The sequence below is a fragment of the Chlorocebus sabaeus genome, chromosome 2 (genome assembly GCF_047675955.1).
Source record: "Chlorocebus sabaeus isolate Y175 chromosome 2, mChlSab1.0.hap1, whole genome shotgun sequence".
Taxonomy (NCBI): domain Eukaryota; kingdom Metazoa; phylum Chordata; class Mammalia; order Primates; family Cercopithecidae; genus Chlorocebus; species Chlorocebus sabaeus.
The window spans coordinates 22,045,382-22,065,038 of record NC_132905.1 but is presented as its reverse complement, the minus strand read 5'-3'; the positions used below and the strand labels follow the sequence as shown (position 1 = coordinate 22,065,038).

Here is a 19,657-nt window from a genome sequence, read left to right as displayed (position 1 = left end):
ATATAAGTTGTGAGCTCTTATTTGTTTAAAGAAACATCCCTGTATGCGCCATGCACCAGGTGCCATAGCACATTCACAGGTCTCAGGGGTTAGGATGTGGACATCTTTGGTGGGGCCATGATTCTGGCCACCATACAGCCCTACCCTGTGGCTGGCATGGAGGATCTCCTGAGCTCTCTAAACAGTATGGTGAGTGTGGCATGACTGCAAGGAGGGCTTCTTTCTGATGTCTGGTCTCTATGGACTCTGGCCTATCCATAAAGACCACAAAGATGGAAAAGATCTTGTCATTGCTGTTGGATGTGGTTGAAAATGTTCTTTCTGCTGCGTCTGAGAAGTGACAGCATGCTTTGCTGGCTGGCGTGGTTCTAGGATTTTACCCCACAAATCTGACCACAGACATCTGGAGTCCTAAAGAGTTAGAAAAATCTGTAAGGTTGAATGCAAAAGTTTGAAAGCCTTTATTTTGAGCCCTCATTGATCGTAATTACCTTTGAACAGCAACCACTGCAGAGAATGAAAGAATATTTGGGACTGATTGAGTGAAGTAGTGTAAGATTCTAAGCAGGGGCAGATTTGGCCAGCAGTGCGGGGAAAAAAAAAAAAAAAAAAAAAAAAAAAAGGCCCTGTGAGAGATCACACCGTCTTCTTATTTTGCTGCAACTTACAGGTAGCCCTGCCCAATCCCCAAAATACGCCCTTATGGTTCCCAGGCAAACCACAGGAGGTGGCATCGGTCCTCTCAGGAGTGACCTAGCAATGCTGAGGTCCTAAGGCGGACCTGTCCATGTTGCCAGGCTGGGCTAGCTTGGAGGCTGCCTTGGCATGAGCATGCAGGCAGACAGATGCTGACGCCACTTCAAAGAACCGCCCCTCCAGGTGCCGAGGGCGGCTTTTCTGATGCTCATGCTGTGTCATTGTTTATTTTCATAAGGCTCCCAGCTGCTGCGGTGATGATATTTATATCAATAAGTGCTCTATTCATCTGCCGGTTTCAGGGAATGCTTGCCAGCTGCATATGGCAGCCAACCTCAGGGTACTTCTGAGCCTGATGTTTTTGCATTTAGAATATCAGTTTTCAACTCTGTACCAACATCTGGGCCTGAAAGATTCTTCATTCACCCAGGACCCACCCTGAAAGGGGGAGCTATAGCCAATGACCTTGATCTTTGTTTCAAGGTTTTATATGTCCCAAAGTGAAGTTCTTTGAAAGTCATCCTCTGTGCCTGAGCTCTGGTTTTGCAGAAAGGGATGTTGAAAAAGAGAAGAGCAAACAGTGTTTTGCAGGCCAGACTTCACACCTAGGCTCATGAGCTGAGTTCACTGTTTTATTTCTTCAGCCAAAAGCATAGGGTGGTGATGCCTTTGGACTCCAAAACTCCGCAGGGAATGTTCCAGAACTCTGTTTTATGAGAATTCATTCATTTTTTATAGTCATCTCAGTTTCTAACCTTCTATTGCTCAGGCCCCAATCCTTGGAATTATCCTTCATTCCTCCTTTTTTTTTTGGACAGGGTCTTACTCTGTCACCCTAGGCTAGAGTGCAGTGGTGTGATCACAGCTCTCTGCAGCTTTGATCTCCTAGGCTCAAGTAATCCTGCCTCAGCCTCCCAAGTAGCTAGGATTACAGGCATGGAGCACCATGCCCAGTTCATTTAAAATTATTTTGTAGGGCTGGGCGCAGTGGCTCATGCCTGTAATCCCAGCACTTTGGGAGGCCAAGATCAGCAGATCACCTGAGGTCAGGAGATTGAGACCAGTCTGGCCAACATTGTGAAACCCCATCTCTACTAAAAATACAAAAATTATCTGGCTGTGGTGGCTCACGTCTGTAATCCCAGCTACTTGGGAGGCTGAGGCAGGAGAATCGCTTCAACCCAGGAGGTGGCAGTGAGTTGAGATCGCACCACTGTACTCCAGCCTGGGCAACAGAGTGAGACTCCATCTCAAAAAAAAAAAAAATTATTTTGTAGAGACAGGGTGTTACTGTGTTGTCCAGGATGGTCTTTTACTTGTGGCCTCAACTCCTGGTCTCAAGTGATAAGTGCTAAGTAAGATTACAGGCACGCCTGGTCCTTGATTCCTCTTTCTCTCTCTTATTCCATAGTCAATCTATCTGGATGTGTTGTTGGCTTTACCTTCAGAATCCATTCCATTGCTAACTTCCGGTTCAACCAACCTCACCTGCCACCTGCATTATCACAGTAGTCTCTTGTCTGTTCTCTCTGCTTCCATTTCAGAAACCACTCTTCCCCATCCTTGCACCAACAATCTATTCTCAACACAGCAGCCAGAGGGATGCTTTTATTAAAAAAGGCAAATTATGTTGCTCCTCTGCTTCAAACATGTGCATGGCTCTCTGTTTCTCTGAGAATGAAAGCCCAAGTTCTTCTATGTCTTCCATGGCCCTCTGACCTCACCTTCCACTGCTTTCCCCACAGTTGTGCTGCTCTGCCACTGCTCTGCCCATGGCCTTTGTGCTGTTCCTCAAGGGCACCAGGTGCATGCCTACCCTGCAGCCTGGGTGCAGGTGTTCCCTCTGCCTGCGATGCCCCCTGAGAGTCACATGGCTCATTCACCTCCTTCAGGTCTGTGTTCAAATGTTTTCTTCTCCATAGGGCCCACCTTGACAATCCTATTGCAGTGACATCCTATGTCCCAGATCCAGCATTCTGATCTTTACTACCCTGTCCTCTTACCTTTTTCCAAACACTCGTGTCACCTTCTAACTTATAATTGAGCACATTAGAGAGTGTGTGTTGCTTATTATCTGTCTCCCCCTTTAGAATAGAAGTTGCATGAGAGATGGGAATTTTTTTTTATGCCTCTCTTTGTCTGTGTTGCTCAGTGATGCATTCCAAGCACCTAGAATAGCTTCCAGCAAATAGCAGATGCCCAACAAATATGGGTTGCCTGAATCAATGTGAATCAATGGACTCTCTCCGGAACGTCTCTCACAGGCACATCCCAAGGTGCACTCAATTTCATCCCCTGCTCATCTGCTCTTCTCACTGCCTTCCCCCACCTTCCTGCCTTTCATATTTTCACCAGTTATATCTCCGGATGCCTAATTGCCCAGACTCAACATCCTGCCATTTTCTGCAACTTTCCTTCTCATTCACCTCCCACCTGCACCTGCTCCCTAAACCTTGTGGACTTAAGTCTGGAAATGTTTTCATGATCAATTCCAATCCTCTCACCTCCTGGCCACTTCTGCAGTTCAGATAACTACCTTTATTTTCTGCATATTTGCAACATTCTCCTCCCCGGCCTCCTGGTTTGCACATCTTTCCTCCGGCTTGTTACCTGCACTGATCCCCAGACCTGGCTTTCTTTTTATTCTTACCTTTTTTTTTGCGTTTTTTAAATTTATTTTTTAAGAGATGGGGTCAGCCAGATGCGGTGGCTCACACCTGTAATCCCAGCACTTTGGGAGGCCGAGGTAGGTGGAACACTTGTGATCAAGAGTTTGAGACCAGCCTGGCCAATATGGTGAAACTCCGTCTCTACTAAAAATACAAAAATTTGCCAGGCGTGTTGGCACACGCCTGTAATCCCAGCTACATGGGAGGCTGAGGCATGAGAATCGCTCAAACCTGGGGGGGCGGAGGTTGCAGTGAGCCAAGATTGCACCACTGCACTCCAGTCAGGATGACAAAAAAAAAGGGAGATGGGTTCTTGCACTGTCGCCCAGGCTGGAATGCAGTGGCGGGATCATAGCTCACTTTAGCCTTGCAGTGCCCAAGCAGTCCTCCTGCCTCAGCCTCCTGAGTAACTGGGACTATAGACACACAGCACCATGCCTGGCTAATTTTTTTTTTTTTTTATAGACAGGGTCTCATGGTGTTGCCCAGGCTGGGCATGAACTCCTGGCCTCAAGCAGTCCTCCTGCCTTGGCCTCCCATAGTGCTGGGATTACAGGCATGAGCCACCATGCCCAGCCTCTAGACCCAACTTCCTAACAGGAACCCTGGCTATGTTATACCACTGTTGACCCTCCAGTGTTTCACCTTCCTGCATAGAAAGTATTTCTAACTGTGCTACTCCAAACTCCAGCGGTCCCACAAAGGACCGACCCCTCCAGGGGCACAGGAGAAAATGAGAGAGCAGTGTGGGTGGAACCCCAGCCTCTGCCTATTGCTTCATCATGAGCAGCTCTTGGTCATTGCTGTTTCATACATTGGGCTTGCATGAAAGCTTTTATTCATAGAAAGGATTCTGTTGCTTAACAAAGCAAAAGTCTGATGCTTGCTATGCTGCCAACCAAGATCCAAGCTCCTTAGCCTGGCACAGGGAGCTCTCTGCAAGCTGGGCTCTGCTACATTTTTCAGCCTCACTACATTCGTCTCCTCCTGATATTCCCCTAAGCCCCAGCCACACTGGAACATAAACTGTTCTGCAAATAAGTCTACGTATATTCTTCCCCTGCCTCACCTTTTCCTGTGCTGTTCCCTCTGCCTGAAATGCCTTTTCCCAGTGAGTTCAGCCTCCATATACCTAAAGCTCCTCTGCCTTCTTCAAGGCCAAAGTCATCTTCTTTTTGAAATCTTCCCTAACCCTCTGGGCAGAATTAATTGCTCCCTGCTCCTGGCCAACACAGCACTTCGCTGCTGACCTCTATTATAACACAGCCACATGAGGTTGGGACAATTTGCTCATCTGTCTCTGGAGCAAGACCATGAGCTTTTGCAGGGCTGGAACTATAGCTTGGGTCTGTTTAAAAATTTTTAAAGGCCGGGCGCGGTGGCTCACGCCTGTAATCCCAGCACTTTGGGAGGCCGAGGCGGGCGGATCACAAGGTCAGGAGATCGAGACCATGGTGAAACCCCGTCTCTACTAAAAAATAGAAAAAAAAATTAGCCGGGCGCAGTGGCGGGCGCCTGTAGTCCCAGCTACTCGGGAGGCTGAGGTAGGAGAATGGCGTGAACCCGGGAGGCAGAGCTTGCAGTGAGCCAAGATTGCGCCACTACACTCCAGCCTGGGCGACAGAGCGAGACTCCGTCTCAACAAAAAAAAAAAAAAAAAAAAAAAAAAAAAAAAAATTTTAAAATTCCCATCCAAGGCCTGCACAAGGCCAGCGCTCACACAGGAATGCGATGTTACTTTAAGTTTTATTCAAGGCAGTGAAAGGATAGATTTTTAAAAATCTGAAGGACCATTCTCACCTCTTCCACCCCAGAATGGCTGCCCTGGCATAGGGGTGCATTCACTGTCTTGAAGAAATCCACAAACTGTCCCAAGATACATGTCCTGTGTCCTCAATATGGGGATATGCTATAGGCATGTGATGCTAGGAGCTATCAGACCAGAGGGGGGCTAAGGCAGGAAGCCTGCTAGGACACGAAGGTCAACCGTGAGGAACTGGGGCTTGGTGAGAGGGTAAAGGGTCCAAGGTTCAAGTCCCAGGCTCTGTCTGCACAGGCTGCATTGCAGAAGGGGAAGGGAGGTGAGTGTGGCCAGGCATCTGGGTATTATTCAGGGCTGCAGGTGCTCAGTGCTGGGGGAGGCAGCCTCCTGGCTCTGCAAGATCTGTGTGCTTTGGAGCAAGACAATAATCAATGCTTGTGAGATGGAGCAACAGAGTCTGGTCCCAGGCGGGGAGCTGGACAAAGCCCATAGGCAAGGGGAGTCTTTGCTGGAGGTCTGGGGCGTGACAGGACCCTCTGTAAGCAGCAGAATGGCTTGCCTGATGCTCATGGCCAGACAGAGCTTATTACAAGACAGCTAGCTGGGGCAGATGTGGCAGGCACTGGCTGTTAAGGACTCTCCCTCCAGGTTTAGAGTATGGCCCCCCTGACCCACCTAGGGCTTGGCTCGGTCTCCTCCTACCTGGGCAGTGTCCATCTCATTCAGCATCACCACAGAGGAGCAGTTGTAATCAAACACCAGCCTCCAGAAGTCTGCCACGGTGTTGGGTAGAGGGTGCTGGGTGACCACGAAGGCGGCAGGTTGCTTGTGGCTCTGACAAAGGAATGACACAAGCTTTGTAAATTACACATCCATAAACGATATTCTGATGATGATGAGGCCCGGACTGAGGCCAGAGGCTCCCGAGCCTGCCAAATAGATGATACAAAGCACCTGCCTGTTCTTTTATCTCTCCATGCCCTGGCGGCAAAGGGGACCTTCTCATAATGAACACATTCTCCTCCAAACTAAGACATTTCATTAGGAAAGTGTCACTGGGATGGGATTATCCAAATAAATTATTTATGCCTTGAGGCTCAGCAAATAATCATAATTACAATATGAAATGAAAGATTTCAGATGCAGATTTGTTGCTCTGCTGGTCAAGACACCTCTTGGGATATAAGGGATTGGCCGTGTCTCTGTGCCCATGATGCTGGGGGAGGTTTCGGGCCGGCTTGAGGCAGAGATTCTCCCAAAGGGGCAGGCTCCCTTCTGCCTCCAGGCTGGAATGAGGGGCTGAGCTGGCCTGGCAAGGTGGGCATTGTGTCCTATGAGTCAGCGGGGCAGTGGAAAGTACATATGTATTAAGTCAGGTCGACTTGGGGTTCAAGTACAGCTTTACCACTTGTAAGTTATGAGTCATCCATCTGTCCGTCCATTCACCCATTTATTCATCCATTCATTCATTCAGACTTCATTTGTAGAGTGCTTTTTTTTTTTTTTTTGGGCAGATTGGGTGCTAAGTACTGGCAAGTTATTAGATGATTCCAAAGCTCATATTCTTCACCTGGAAAACGGAAAGCATAAATCCAAAGGAATGATGTCACACAGATTGAATGAGATTTGCGTGTGAAGAGGCCAGCAAACAACAGCGGGAATGTAAGCCTACTGGCAGGGCAGAAACACCCCTGACTTTGTTTTACGTCCTTAGCACTGGTATTATTGCTGGCACATGCTAGACAGTGCCACTCCAGTGAATAAGACAATAAACTCAGTCCCATGTTGCAGATAGGGAAACAGAGGCCCAGAGAAAATGGCCTGGGGGTGTCTGGCAGCTTCAACCAGGGCCCTATTTTCCCCCCACCTTGAAGTCATGTGTTTGAAAAGATTGGGGAGATTCTCCCCTTCATCAGTGGCTCATGCGCTCGATATGTTTTCTCAAGAGATGGTTTCTGTGGGAGTCACAGCTGTTTTCAGTGGCGTTACAAGTGAGAGGAAAGAGGGCAAAGACCCTGGAAAAAGCAGGACAAAGCCTTGCAAACATGGATGTCATGCATGCATTGTCGGGGGGCGGGGGTTCTTCCGAGGGTGGTCTCCTGGCCAGTAGAATTTTCAGAAGAGGGGTCTGGGTGGACAGAAGCAAATAATTTATTTTCCAAAAGCCAAACTCTCTAGCTGTAGACGGCATCATCTTTGAGCCATTTCCAGACATGGAAAAACATTGAGGCTTTGAGAGTTAACAGACTTGGCGCTCCAATCCTTGGCTCCCATTTCTGAGCTAGTTGACCTTGAACAAGTGATGAAAATACTCTGACCCTGAGGACCTCATCAGAAAATGGGGATGAGAACACCCACATGCAAAATGGGACAGTGCGAGTCCAGGGCCCGACACGGTGCCCAGCACTCAGTGAATGTTAGTTTTCTTTTCTTTCTCCCTGTCTCTGTGATAAATGCTCTATTAGGCCAGCATGCCTGACAAAGCCTTATCTGAAAATATGTTCGAGATCCGTGCTCCTGCCGGGTTTCAGGGATCAGCCGGCAATCCATTTCATGGATAACATCATCCTTTACCAGGGGAAACATTAAAAATTAACCCAGAGGACTTCATATTTTTCTGCTAGGAGCAAAGCTGCTATGGTTACCAGATAATGCACCGACTGAGCTGGAATACAGATAAGGACTTTTTTTTTTTTAAATATAAGAAAGGCAAAGGCCCCAGTGATGGCTCACAAGAGAAATGCCCTGTGGACAAAGAGAATACAGTCAGCCTCAGAGCTTGGCAGAAGGCGTTTGACTCCAGGCAGTATCTAACCTATTAAGTAGAGGCCAGGAGCTTGTTTGATCTTTGCCTGGATGAGGAAGGCAGGGAGGGGGTGTTGGGAGAAGTGGGAGACAAAGCTAGGAGGAACTTGGAAGTATGGGTGCACCCCTAGACCCCATTTCTCACCACACTCTCACACACAATGCACACTTACATGCACATACATGTACTACTCATTGACTTGAGAAGGCTCCACGCTAATGCCAAAGGTCTTCTCTCCACCTCTAGCTACTTGATATGACCAAGTCAAGACTCCCTGATTCTTACAGAGGATATGGGCACCCTGTGGGCAGACGCCAGGACAGGCCACTAGAGAGCTGCGACAGGCATTGACCTTCCTGCCTCTAACACCCAGACCCTTGGGGAGAAACTTCAAGAGGATTAGAGGTCAGAGAAGTTGTTGGCCTTGACCCCAGGTGAGAGCATCCCATGTTTCTGTCTATTCTGAGTGAGATAGGAGGGTCACATGTAGATGGATGGGAACTCAGATGGGCTGAGGAGGGGAAGCTGGAAGAGCCCATGATAATCAGGCAATGGTATTCTTGGTTTTGAGCCTCAGGAGGTGAGATGTTTGCATCTTATTAGATCCAGCAAATTGCGGGGAGGCTCAAGAAATGAGTTCCAGAGTGTTAAGGAGCTCTACGTGTGGGCTGTGCCACTAGCTCCCTGGGTGAAATTCAGCAAGTCTCTTTCTGGCCTCCGTTTTCTCTGCTGAAAAGTACATGGCTGGGAGTAGATGGTCCATAGTTCCTTCCTGCTGCAAACACCTGTACACCTTGGAGGGGAAGCGATATTCAGACGTATCCAAAAAACACAGGGGAGAAGCCTAGGCTCACTGGGCCAGGAACATGACCCTAATCCCAGAGCCGGGCAGGGTGCAGCCCCTTCCTGGACCTGATGACAAGAAAGCAGGGGGCACTGCCCCTAAAAGGACAGCCAGGAACACGGCCTGCTTCCACCCCATGCTTATTTTACTGCTTCCCACTACTTTCCCAATAACCATTTACTGAGCCCCTACTGTGTGCTATCCTCATTTTTGTCTCTGCACAGGAGTTATCTGGGAACCTTCATGGGAGTTACCAGAGGGCAGAACCTGTGTCTGCACTGTCTTATGTTCCAAGGCCCAGCATAGAGAACACTTGTTTTACTAAACTTCAGGTTGAGAGTCAGCTGTGTGGGGAATGGAAGGGGTTGCTAGGCAGGCCTGTAGCCTTGCCATGGAGTCATGGGAGTCACCTTACACTTCTGGTCTGTTCTTTCTAGGCTCTTTATATGAGAAAAGGAGCCAAGAGCCCAGCTTGTGTCTAGGTTTGGACCAGAGCCTTCAGGGGAACAAAGGTCCTTAGGACCAGTAGATCAGAAGCAGGGAGGCTGGCTGGTGGGGTCAGGGCCCTGAGGTCCAGCCACCTCCACCTCAGGAAGAGTATTTGCTCTAGAATGTCAGCTAGGAGCTTTCTGCCCAGGCTCAGCTTACATCCATCAGTGCCGCGTTGATGTAATTGCTGGATTCTCCGTCCACCGAGATGAGGAAGGGCAGGCAGCGGTCCAGAGGCAGCACGTCCATGCTTCGATTCTTATCATGGTTCCGGGGCAGGAGCCCAATGCTGCAGTCCTCGGGCCGCACACGGGGTGTCACAATGTTGAGGGTCTGTGGGGCACAAAGGTGAATAGATAGGCCTTGATCATATGGCTGCCCCGAGCAAAAGAGACAGTAATGTTCCAACTCAGCCTAACTTGCCTATTTCCACCCTCCAAGTTCAGCCCCACTGTCCCTTTCCCAGGACCCATTTCTCTTCCATGGTGATGTTCTGTCCTCTCCTGCTCACTGCTACAGGGTGCGTGAGCTGTGTGACACCTTCAAAACGCTAAGGCTGCAGAAGCAGCACACGCACACAGAGGCTCAGACACAGTCTCGTGGTACCTGCCAACCAGAGGAACTAAGTGGTTCAGCTCAGCCAGTGTTGCATTAAAGCGTGGGCCAGCCAGGAGGGTGTACAGAGGGGCAGGGGTAGGAAACCCCTACTGAGGGCTAAACATCACTTGCATTGTCGTGGAATGGGGGAAATGATTTACCAGCACTCTTCTCAGAGAGAAAGCTGTCTGAGTATGGAAGGAGGCCTAGATGAACTGCTCAGGATAGATGAGAGACCCCCGAAGGGCAAACCCTAATATGTCTGGGAAATTGCTGTGTTTGGGTTCTGGTTTGAGGCCAGAGCTGAACTGCTCTATCCAATGGACTAGATGTTACATGCAATGACTAGAGTTCTGTACCCTCCATCCTTCCGTCATTCAGCCCTCTGTCTCTAATTCAAATCAATAATGGTTATTTGTTTTAGGGATTGCTAAGGTATTGGCCTGCCTGGGATATCTGCCCGTGGAACAATGGGCCTGGCATTTGCCCACTGACCTGAAGCAAGACCTGAAGCTTCCTTGCTTTCTCATACCTCGTTCTCAGCTCCTGTTGCCCAGGTGTAACCCTGACACTGGTCTTGCGATAAAGGGCTGGACTCTGGCTTTACCTTACTTAGTGATTCCTGTCCAGGCTTCTTAGACCAATCAATGTTGCCACAGCGCTGACCATACGGGCTTCCAGGTGAGGATCTTATTTATTTTTTATTATACTTTAATTTCTAGGGTACATGTGCACAACGTGCAGGTTTGTTACATATGTATACATGTGCCATGTTGGTGTGCTGCACCCATTAACTCATCATTTACATTAGGTATAGCTCCTAATGCTATTTTCTTTTTTTTTTTTAAGATGGAGTCTCACTCTGTTGCCCAGGCTGTAGTGCAGTGGCACGATCTCGGCTCACTGCAACCTCTGCCTCCCAGGTTCAAGCAAGTCTCCTGCCTCAGCCTCCTGAGTACCTGGGATTACAGGAGCATGCCACCATGCCTGGTTAATTTGTTTTGTATTTTTAGTAGAGACAAGGTTTCACCATGTTGGTCAGACTGCAGACCACACTTTTAGCAGTAATAGTCTACTGAAAAAATACTGAGAGGACCTGAGTCCCTCCAGGGATGAAGGAGCATGAAATTCACACCCGTTTGTATAAGTTTGTCTCCATTCACAACTTGGACTAGAACTGAATAAGACTTCAGTTAAAAAACATATTCACAGTTAAAGACAAGCACCAGCAATCCCTGAGTGCGTCGTTGCTCATGGCTGTGCATTTTGTGTTCTGGAATAGATTCTGCAGCTTCCTAGAGGAGCAGACACTGAAAGTGCATAGACATATCAGTTGTCCCAAAGAAAACCCCACAAATGTGCACAGAGCCACTGAAGTTGGTTGGGTTACTATTACGGACTAAATGTTTTCATCCCTCCCAAAATCCATGTCGTAATCTTAGCCCCCAGTGTGATGGTATTAGGAGGTTGGGACTTCGGAAGATGTTTAGGTCATGAACATAGAACCCTCATGAACGTGGGATTACTGCTCTTATAAGAAGAAACATGTAGGGCCGGGTGTGGTAGCTCACGCCTGTAATCCCAACAATTTGGGAGACCAAGGTGGGAGGACTGCTTGAACCCAGGATTTGAAGACCATCCTGGCCAACGTAGTGAGACCCTATCTCTATAAAAAATAAAAAAAGAAGAAACATGAGAGCTTGCTGCTTCTGCTTTCCACCATGTGAATATGCAGTGAGAAGATGGCTATCTGAAAGACAGGAAGTGAGCCCTCCCCAGACACTGGATTTACTGGAAGCTTGATATTGGACTTCTCAGCCTCCAGAAATGTAATAAATAAATGTCACTTAAACCACCGAATCTATGGAAATTTGTTATAACAACCCAAACTGACTAAGATGGTCACCTAGCCTGGGATTTGCTCATACCTGAAATTCATCTTTGATTTGGCTGGAGTTCGTCTGGGGGTCCAGCCTGCTGATATTATAGTAGAGAGAACGGAACTCACACACAGGGATGGCAGTGTTGCCACAGAGGCACGCTTCCAGGATGGCATCGTGCACAAACACATATTGCTCCTGCAAAGTCAGAAGAGAGGGAATGAGGTGCCAGGTAAGAACAGTGGCCTGGGAATTTGTGGTCCACATTTAGTATTGTGGCTATGAAGAATAGACACTTGTCAATATATTGTGGAATCCCTACTTTTTATACTGTAACCCAAAGGACCAACTTTCCACGTTTCCTAATGATCACCTGAACTATGGTGGGTCTTGTTTCTTACAGAAGATGTAATAGCATAGTCACTGATAAAATGAGAAACTTCTAGACATGCTGTAGCAGGTGCTCTTTGTGTCCAGCCCATGTCCCCTCAGCTTTCACCTTTACCTAAGGAAGGCTGCTTGCTGCAAACACCTGTAATACTCTGCTGAAGGCAGAGAGGATACTTGGGCTGTATGGAAAGTAACCCTCAAGCAGTGACAGAGAGTTGAGGACGGAAATCTAAGTTCCTTCTCCCTTTAGGTGGAATCACTTGGACACGCATGTGTCTCAGAGTTCCCAGCAGAATTGGGTTCCAGTTGTCTACAGTGTTGAACAGCTTGTTAAAGTAGCCTTTGTTTGTTTCCTTCCCTGCTCTGCCTCACTTTCCCATTCACCAGCCAGTGTGTCTTGGGATTACCTTCCAAGCAAATTATTTGCCCGCAAATCTTTGTCTCACAATCTGCTCCTAAAACATGTGTCATGTCTTCTCCTATCTCAATTATTTGTACCTGCTGTTCTCTCCTCCTGAAACTCCACTCCCTCTTTTCCATACCTTTAATGTTTCATTCTTTCTGGAAGACCATCTGTTAATCCACCAGGCAGAAGTTGGTGTCACTTCTAGGCCCTAGATAAATGTTTGTTGAGTGACCTTTTCTGCAGAACTTGGTCAGTTTCTCTATAAAGTGTGCTTTTCCAGATGCAACGTGATGCATCTGCATTTGAATATGTCTGTCTCCTCATCTGTCTGACTGCAACCGGCAAGCCTGCCTTCTGCATGCATGAACCTGGGAATAGATAAAGCAGCCCTCTTGGCTTTAGTGCTAGAAGCCTGAAGACTGGCCTGTGTGAGTTAGCTCAGAGCCTATGTGTGTAAACCAATCAGTGGTGGTATTCACTGCAGAGTCAGAGGGGCTGGCTGTACCAAAGCCATGGGTCACTTCCCTTTGCAGGATTGATGATGTACACAGTTCCTTATCTGTCCCAGTTCTGACTGCCCAAGCACCCAGAGCCTTCACTAGAACAGCAGATGGGCTCATTATGGGAATGATAAGCCAAGGCACGGAGTGGGATAGGCAGAAAAGGCTGCTTAGTGAGAATGTGGTTCTGGCAAAAAAGCAGAGGCCTTTGGGGTCACATGGACCCAAGTTCTCCCACAGTCTGGTATGTGAGGTCTTAGGGACACAATTTCTTAGTTTCTTCTTCATTGATAAATTGGAGATAATACTAGGAGTTACACCACAGCTGTTTTGGAGGAGTAGAAACACTACCGCGACTAGAAAGAATGTATGCTGCCTGGCTCACAGTAGGTACACAACAATAAAGATTAATTCCTTTCAGTACTCTTAGGTCTGGGCTCTCTAATTGCACAGAGAAGTGCTGAAGGTCTGCTTCTCCCTTGAGGGCAGGGGCTGTGTATTACGTCTCTTGAAATCCCCAGCACCCAGCCTAAGTACTCAGTTACTTTGTTGATTAAACCATTCCCTGCAGTGACTGAACCATCGCTTGGCACGTAGTGGTCACTGAATAAATGCCAGTCCTTCTCTTTCTTTCTCTATCACTTCACCCAAGGTGAGAATGCTATTCAAATAATCCCCGAAATTTGTCATTCTGTCCTTGCTTGGATGGCCTCAGAGATGGAGAACTCGCCACCATTCTTCATTGGTGGAACTCCCTGCACTGTAGACCTCCAGGGTTGGCTGGGGCACCCTAGCTTCCACAGTAGTCTCTCCATAGTAAGCCACGAGTCTACTCCCTCCCGCTTCTCTCACACCCTTTCCATAGGTTGCCCCTACCTATGGGTCTCTCAGTTCTATCATGTTTCTCCTTGGTCAGGTCTACAGGTGGCCAACGGTCTTGGTCCCTTAGGACTCACCTCTGTCTGTACCAGGTTGACCCTCTGGGCCCGGAGCTCACGCACGCAGTTGAAGATGTCCACCACCCCTTCATTCTCGGCCATGTCAAGCATGGTGTCAATGGCAATGAAGCAGCCAGTCCGCCCAGCCCCGGCACTGGAAGAGAGGTATGGATCTTTGTTAAGGATCTTTGCAGGGGGACCTGCCCTGGGGAGGCCCCTAGCATTCAGCCCTATCCCCAAGGGTCCTGCTGAGAGGCCATATACAGCAGAAGTCAGACAGAACTGGCTGAATCCCAACGTTCCTGGGGGATCTTGAGTAAGCATCTAAACTTAGACTAAGCCCCAGCAGTCTCCTTTGTAAAATGAGAGAGTAGTGCTGGTCTCTGAGGGCTATTTTATCAGGACTGACTTATTTTAATGTAGTCATTTAGCAAAGGTTTATTCAGGGCTTACAAAATGCCATTGTTCTACGTGCTTTATAAATGTTACCTATAGATTTCCCTGTGAGGTTAAGAAGTTTCTCATCCCATTTCACAGGTGAGAAAACAGGCATAGAGGGCTTACCTTGCCTGGCCGAGGTCACACAGCTGGCAAGTGGTAGAGCTGGAACTTTTACCCCAGCAGTCTGGCTCCAGATTATGTGTTCCCACATTTCCTTTCTTAATATGCATAGTTTGTAATGCATGCGCAAACCACACATATACATGCCATTTCCTTGTCTGATGGATAAAATAATACATCTATATAGCATAAAACACCTAGCATGGTTCCTGGCATGCTGGAGATGTCTCATAGACATGTCTTTCCTATTTTCTACCCTTTTCTCCTCTTTTTTCTTCTTCAGCAAATGGGTTGATGGATGGAAGCAGAGAAGGAGAGGAGAGAGAACAGAGGGGAGGTGAATGATAGGACAGAAACTAGAGTTCTCCGAGCTGCGCCCAAGATGGAGAGTGGTTGGTGGAGCACAATGTTCAAAGGCCAGCATCTGGCTCCACCTGCGGCTGTTTTCCCAGGATCATGACGCAAGAGCGTCATGAAACTGGAGCAGCTGACCATCCAGAGACCCTTGTCAGGAATCAAATTTCCTAATACATACTTGATTTCTGGTCACTAGTGGCTTCTTTAGGAGAACCTTAGACCAAGTACAAAATAGCAGAGGAACTCAACGAGACTCTATGGGCCTTGGCCAGCCCTTTCTAGATGAGTGCTGGGCTCTGAAACATCACTGCCAACCAAGAGGCACATAAGACATGTGCCTCACACATGTGCAGTTTTGGATGGGAAGGCCAGGCAGCCTGTCAAGGAGGCCCCCTTCCACTGCGTTTTCACATCTTGCATTTCTCATGGAAACAAGCGTCTTTGTCTAACAATGTGGATGTCAAAAGAAACACAAAGAGGAAGAGAGATGGAACAAAACAAAAAAGCAATATTGGCTGATTATAAATCCAAGGAGCACAGGCCAGCGCGGACCACTATCTACAACAATTTGGAAAGTACACCCATTGGAAACAGAATCTTCATTCATGAGAAAATTTCATGGTTTAAGTTTGCTTCAGAACCTACTCCCCAAAATCCAGATGTGGTGACTCAAGAGACTCGGCCTCTGTGTCTGGGAGGGAGTATAGGGGGTCCCTCATGTGTTTTATCTTCAATGTTCATATTCAGCATGCTTTAGTATGAAGAACCAGCCCAATTTGGTTCTGAATTTTGGAACTATCAGTGGTGACCAAGTTGCCTAGTGTCCGTTAGCTTCAGACTTCTGATGCATTTAACATACCTCCCTGCAGGGTCCTTGTGAAGACAGCTGTGTTTATTTCAGCATCACATAGTAATCAAACACAGGGTATTTGAAGAGACCCCTAGGATTAAATCCTGGCTGTCTTACTTACTAGCTGCGTGACCTTGGGCAAACGACTTAACCTCTCTGGGTTTCAATACTCATCTATAAAATGATGTTAATAATTAATAGATCTACCTCACAGCATTAATAGCCTAATATGTATAAATTGCATGGAATTACAATTAAAATGCATAATGCATACACATTGCTTTGTGCCTGGATACATAATAATTTCTCAATAAATAATGGCTATTATATTCAATAAATATTTATTGAAAATGTAAGATGCAGTAGATGCTGGGATTAGGAGTGGGAATATGAAAACATTGTTCCTTTCCTGAAGGATTAATAATCTGGGGAGGGGGAGAAGACATTAAGAGGCAGAGAATAATGATACATTAGAGTGCTCACTACATGTCAGGCATTCTCTCTTAGGCACTTAGTACACTTAGCCAACCCATTTGTTAATAATTTTCAGAACAGACCTAGGAGTGGGTACCACTCTGCTCAGATGCATTAAGATGACCTGCTATGGAGATACATAAGGCCTTAGAGCCATCATGCACAGAGGGCCTGATAAACATTTGCCATTGTCTTTCTTTCTCCCTAACTCTTGATCTGGGTGCTCTTTGGGATATAGAGATGGGGGGATTAATGATCTATTGTCCTTCGATTGCTGTGAGATATAAAGCAGAGAATACATGCAAAACACTTAGAGAGTCCAGGATTACCTCCTCATCCTCACTTGCCTTATCTGTGAAATGGGGTTGTGTAGCTACTATTGCTGGGAAGATAAATGGATGCTGTATGAGGATGGGGCTGGCTCTGAGACATCCACAGCTTATAGGGTCTTCCGTGGTCTCTTGACTGACACAAACTGCCAGGGAAGGGATGTGATAACTCAAGCATCCAAGGTCTGAAAAGATGGGCTGGCCCAAGGTCATATTGGAAGAGAGGCAATGGGAAGGAGGGGGATGCCAGCTGGCCGGGCTTCGGGTCAGGAAGGCCATCCTCCTCCAATTCTGAACACCCCTGACATGATACTTCATCTCCATTTGGGAGGATTCGAAGACGTGCCACTCATTCTCAATGTGACTTTCTAGGTCAGACCTGAAAATCTCTCTTCTCCATAATAAGGTAAAACCTGGTGCTGTCCATTTCTCTCTATGAGGGACCCTGCAGGCTGGCAATTGATTTTGAAAATAATAGAAATGAAAAGAAGCATGCTTCCACCAAGGCACCCTGCTGCCATGTCAAGGAGCTGAGGGCGAGTGTCTGGAGAAAAGCAGGTGAAATATTCCCACTCTGTGTTTACCTTCTCAGCACTTGAGTTTTTGTATATGTAAAATGGAATGATAATAATGCCCACCTCTCAAGACTGGATGAGAAGTAAATTAAATAATGTGGGTAAAGTGCACATGACAGACCCAGCAGATGCTGCCAGTGTTCAGCCTGCCTCCCTGGTGACCTCACTGTTTTCAGACAACAACAACAACAATGGCCACTACTGCTCTTCCTCTTGTTAGTTGACCTTGTGACCAAGTCTCATCAGAAAGCATGGGGTATGGGGGACACAGGAAGAGGAGTCTCTAAGAATAAAGCCACTAGAAAAGATAGCATGTCCCTCCCAAGAAAGCTGAGGTGCAGAGGCACACTAGGGTAGGTGGAGGAATTTTTTTTTTTTTTTTTTTTTTTTTTTGGAGACAGTCTCACTCTGTCACCCAGACTGGAGTGCAGTGGCACGATCTTGGCTCACTGCAACCTCCCCTCCTGGGTTCAAGCAATTCTCCTGCCTCAGTCTCCCAAGTAGCTGGGATTACAGGTGTGTGCCACCATGCCCAGCTAATTTTTTGCATCTTTAGTAGAGACAGAGTTTCACCATGTTGGCCAGGCTGGTCTCGAACTCCTGACCTCATGATCTGCCCGCCTCGGCCTCCCAAGGTGAAGGACCTTTGACTTACCTGCAGTGGACCACTATGGGCCCTGCTTCTGGTGGGTTGAGGAACTTGACCTGACGGACGAAGCCCAGAAGGCCAGTGGCGTAGCAGGGAACGCCGTGGTCAGGCCAGCTAGTGAAGTGGAAGAGGCGGAGCTCCCGGATCTCATGGTAGCCTTTCTGAGGAAAGAACAGGCCTCTGTTCTTCCAGCTGCTGCCCTCACATACCCAGCCCAGCAACACATGGAGCCACAGCTGCTGCACCGAGGAACCTCCAGCAGGGACAGGGCCCTCACAGTGTTAATAGGTGTTACTGCATAGAGCGATTCTGTGATCAGTTGCATTTGGGAAACATGGGATTGTTACAATGAAACTGATGGCTATATTACAGGACTTCTCAGAGTCTTGAGTGTGCTCATACACACTCTGCCTAGGGGTCCACAGAGCACCCTAGGAGACCTTCTTTTGTTTGCCTAGAGGGATGGTCTTTGACAAGTGTTTCATAGGAGGTGTATCGAGTAGAATGGATTTAAAGAAATGTTGGCCTTAAAGACCAAGTCCAAATTGTTTCCAGTGGAATCTGAGGCTTTCAGTGATTGAGGTCTGATGTTCTGTTGTGTTCCAGCCTTGACTATGATAGTCTGTGTGGCTTTCAAAATTTATATAACTTAGTAGACTTCTTTATTAATTAGATTCTTACTTAGAATGATTAGATAAGATACGAAACAAACAAAAGCAGAGCTTCTCTGATTGATGGAGACAGAGTGGGGCCTAGAGCTCTGAGCGGTTCCCCTCCCCTTTCACATTCCTCCACCCCTCACAGACATACACTCCAGGCCCAACAGTGGTTTTCTGACTATTCCCAGGTCAGATCACACTTCTAAGCCTTTGCTTAGACAGTTCCTGCTACCTACTATTTTTCTGCTTAGCAATCTCCTGCAGATACGCAGAGAGCACTGAATAGGAAGAGTCTGCTTGATTTTTCATTCCTTCAGTTAAAAATCATTTACCAAGTGTGACTTGTGCCCAGCCTTGTGCTAGGTACTAGGAAGGTGAGAATAAAAGCCATAGCTCCTATCCCTGGAACAGCTCATGGCCTTGTCGGGGAGGCAGATGCCCAAGTGGGTAATTCTGTTGAAGTGGATAAAGGAGTACCTGCTAACCTGATCTGAGGAGAGGAGAAATCAGAGAAGGCTTTCTGGAGGAGGTGATGCTTGACTTGAATCTTGAAACAAACTAATAGTGAAAATAATAGCTAACATTAACTAAGCATTTACTGTGTGTCAGTCACTCTTCTGAACACTTCAACATGCTAACTTATTTAATCCTGATATAAATCCCTATATTTTTATCTCCACTTGATGGATCAGGAAACTGAGGCTGAGCAAGGTTAAGTGACACACCCAAGGTCACAGTACAACTCATAAGTTGTAAAGAGATGATGTGAACCCTGGCTGTCTGTCTCCACAGTCTGCACTCTTAATCATTCTAATATACCGATGTGTGAGTATTACCCAGTTGACGGGAGAAGAGGAAGGGAATCCAAGGCAAGGGGACAGCATGGGCACAGGCCTGGGGACAGGGCTTAGCATGGCATGTGCAGAGAATCACTAGCAATCCAGGGCAATGCTAGAGGCAAGTGGAAGGCAGGCCATGGGGGACCACAGGCCTGGGGGTGTAGGAGAATAGATGAGAGCTGGATCCCAGAAGTCCTTGAATCTACATTAAGGCCTTTGGACTTTATCTCAAAGGCATTGGGAAGCTACAGGGAGATTACACAGATGGGTCCACACAAGAGGAAGTGCATCATTAGACTTGTATTTTAGGAGCCTGCATCCTGCTACATGAAGGATGGATTCAGGTGGGTGGATCGGGGGTTGCAGAGAGGGCACTATTGGTGCCTA

The 19,657-nt window shown here is 47.4% G+C and overlaps 1 protein-coding gene across 15 annotated transcripts in view; it reads right to left on the bottom strand.

Annotated features, from left to right (window-relative positions):
- Positions 1-19,657, bottom strand: part of PTPRT (protein tyrosine phosphatase receptor type T) — a 1,114,373-nt gene that overhangs the window by 20,181 nt on the left and 1,074,535 nt on the right. For 14 of the 15 annotated variants that reach the window (XM_008017080.3, XM_037983051.2, XM_037983053.2 and 11 more), the window contains 5 exons: positions 17,779-17,933; positions 13,996-14,131; positions 11,792-11,941; positions 9,426-9,599; positions 5,830-5,961 (listed from right to left, as the gene is read on the bottom strand). In XM_008017080.3, coding sequence (XP_008015271.3) covers positions 5,830-5,961; positions 9,426-9,599; positions 11,792-11,941; positions 13,996-14,131; positions 17,779-17,933 — 747 coding nt within the window. Of the gene's footprint in view, positions 1-5,258; positions 5,962-9,425; positions 9,600-11,791; positions 11,942-13,995; positions 14,132-17,778; positions 17,934-19,657 lie in introns of those variants that run through there. The other variant, XM_073006514.1, reaches the window with a different exon arrangement.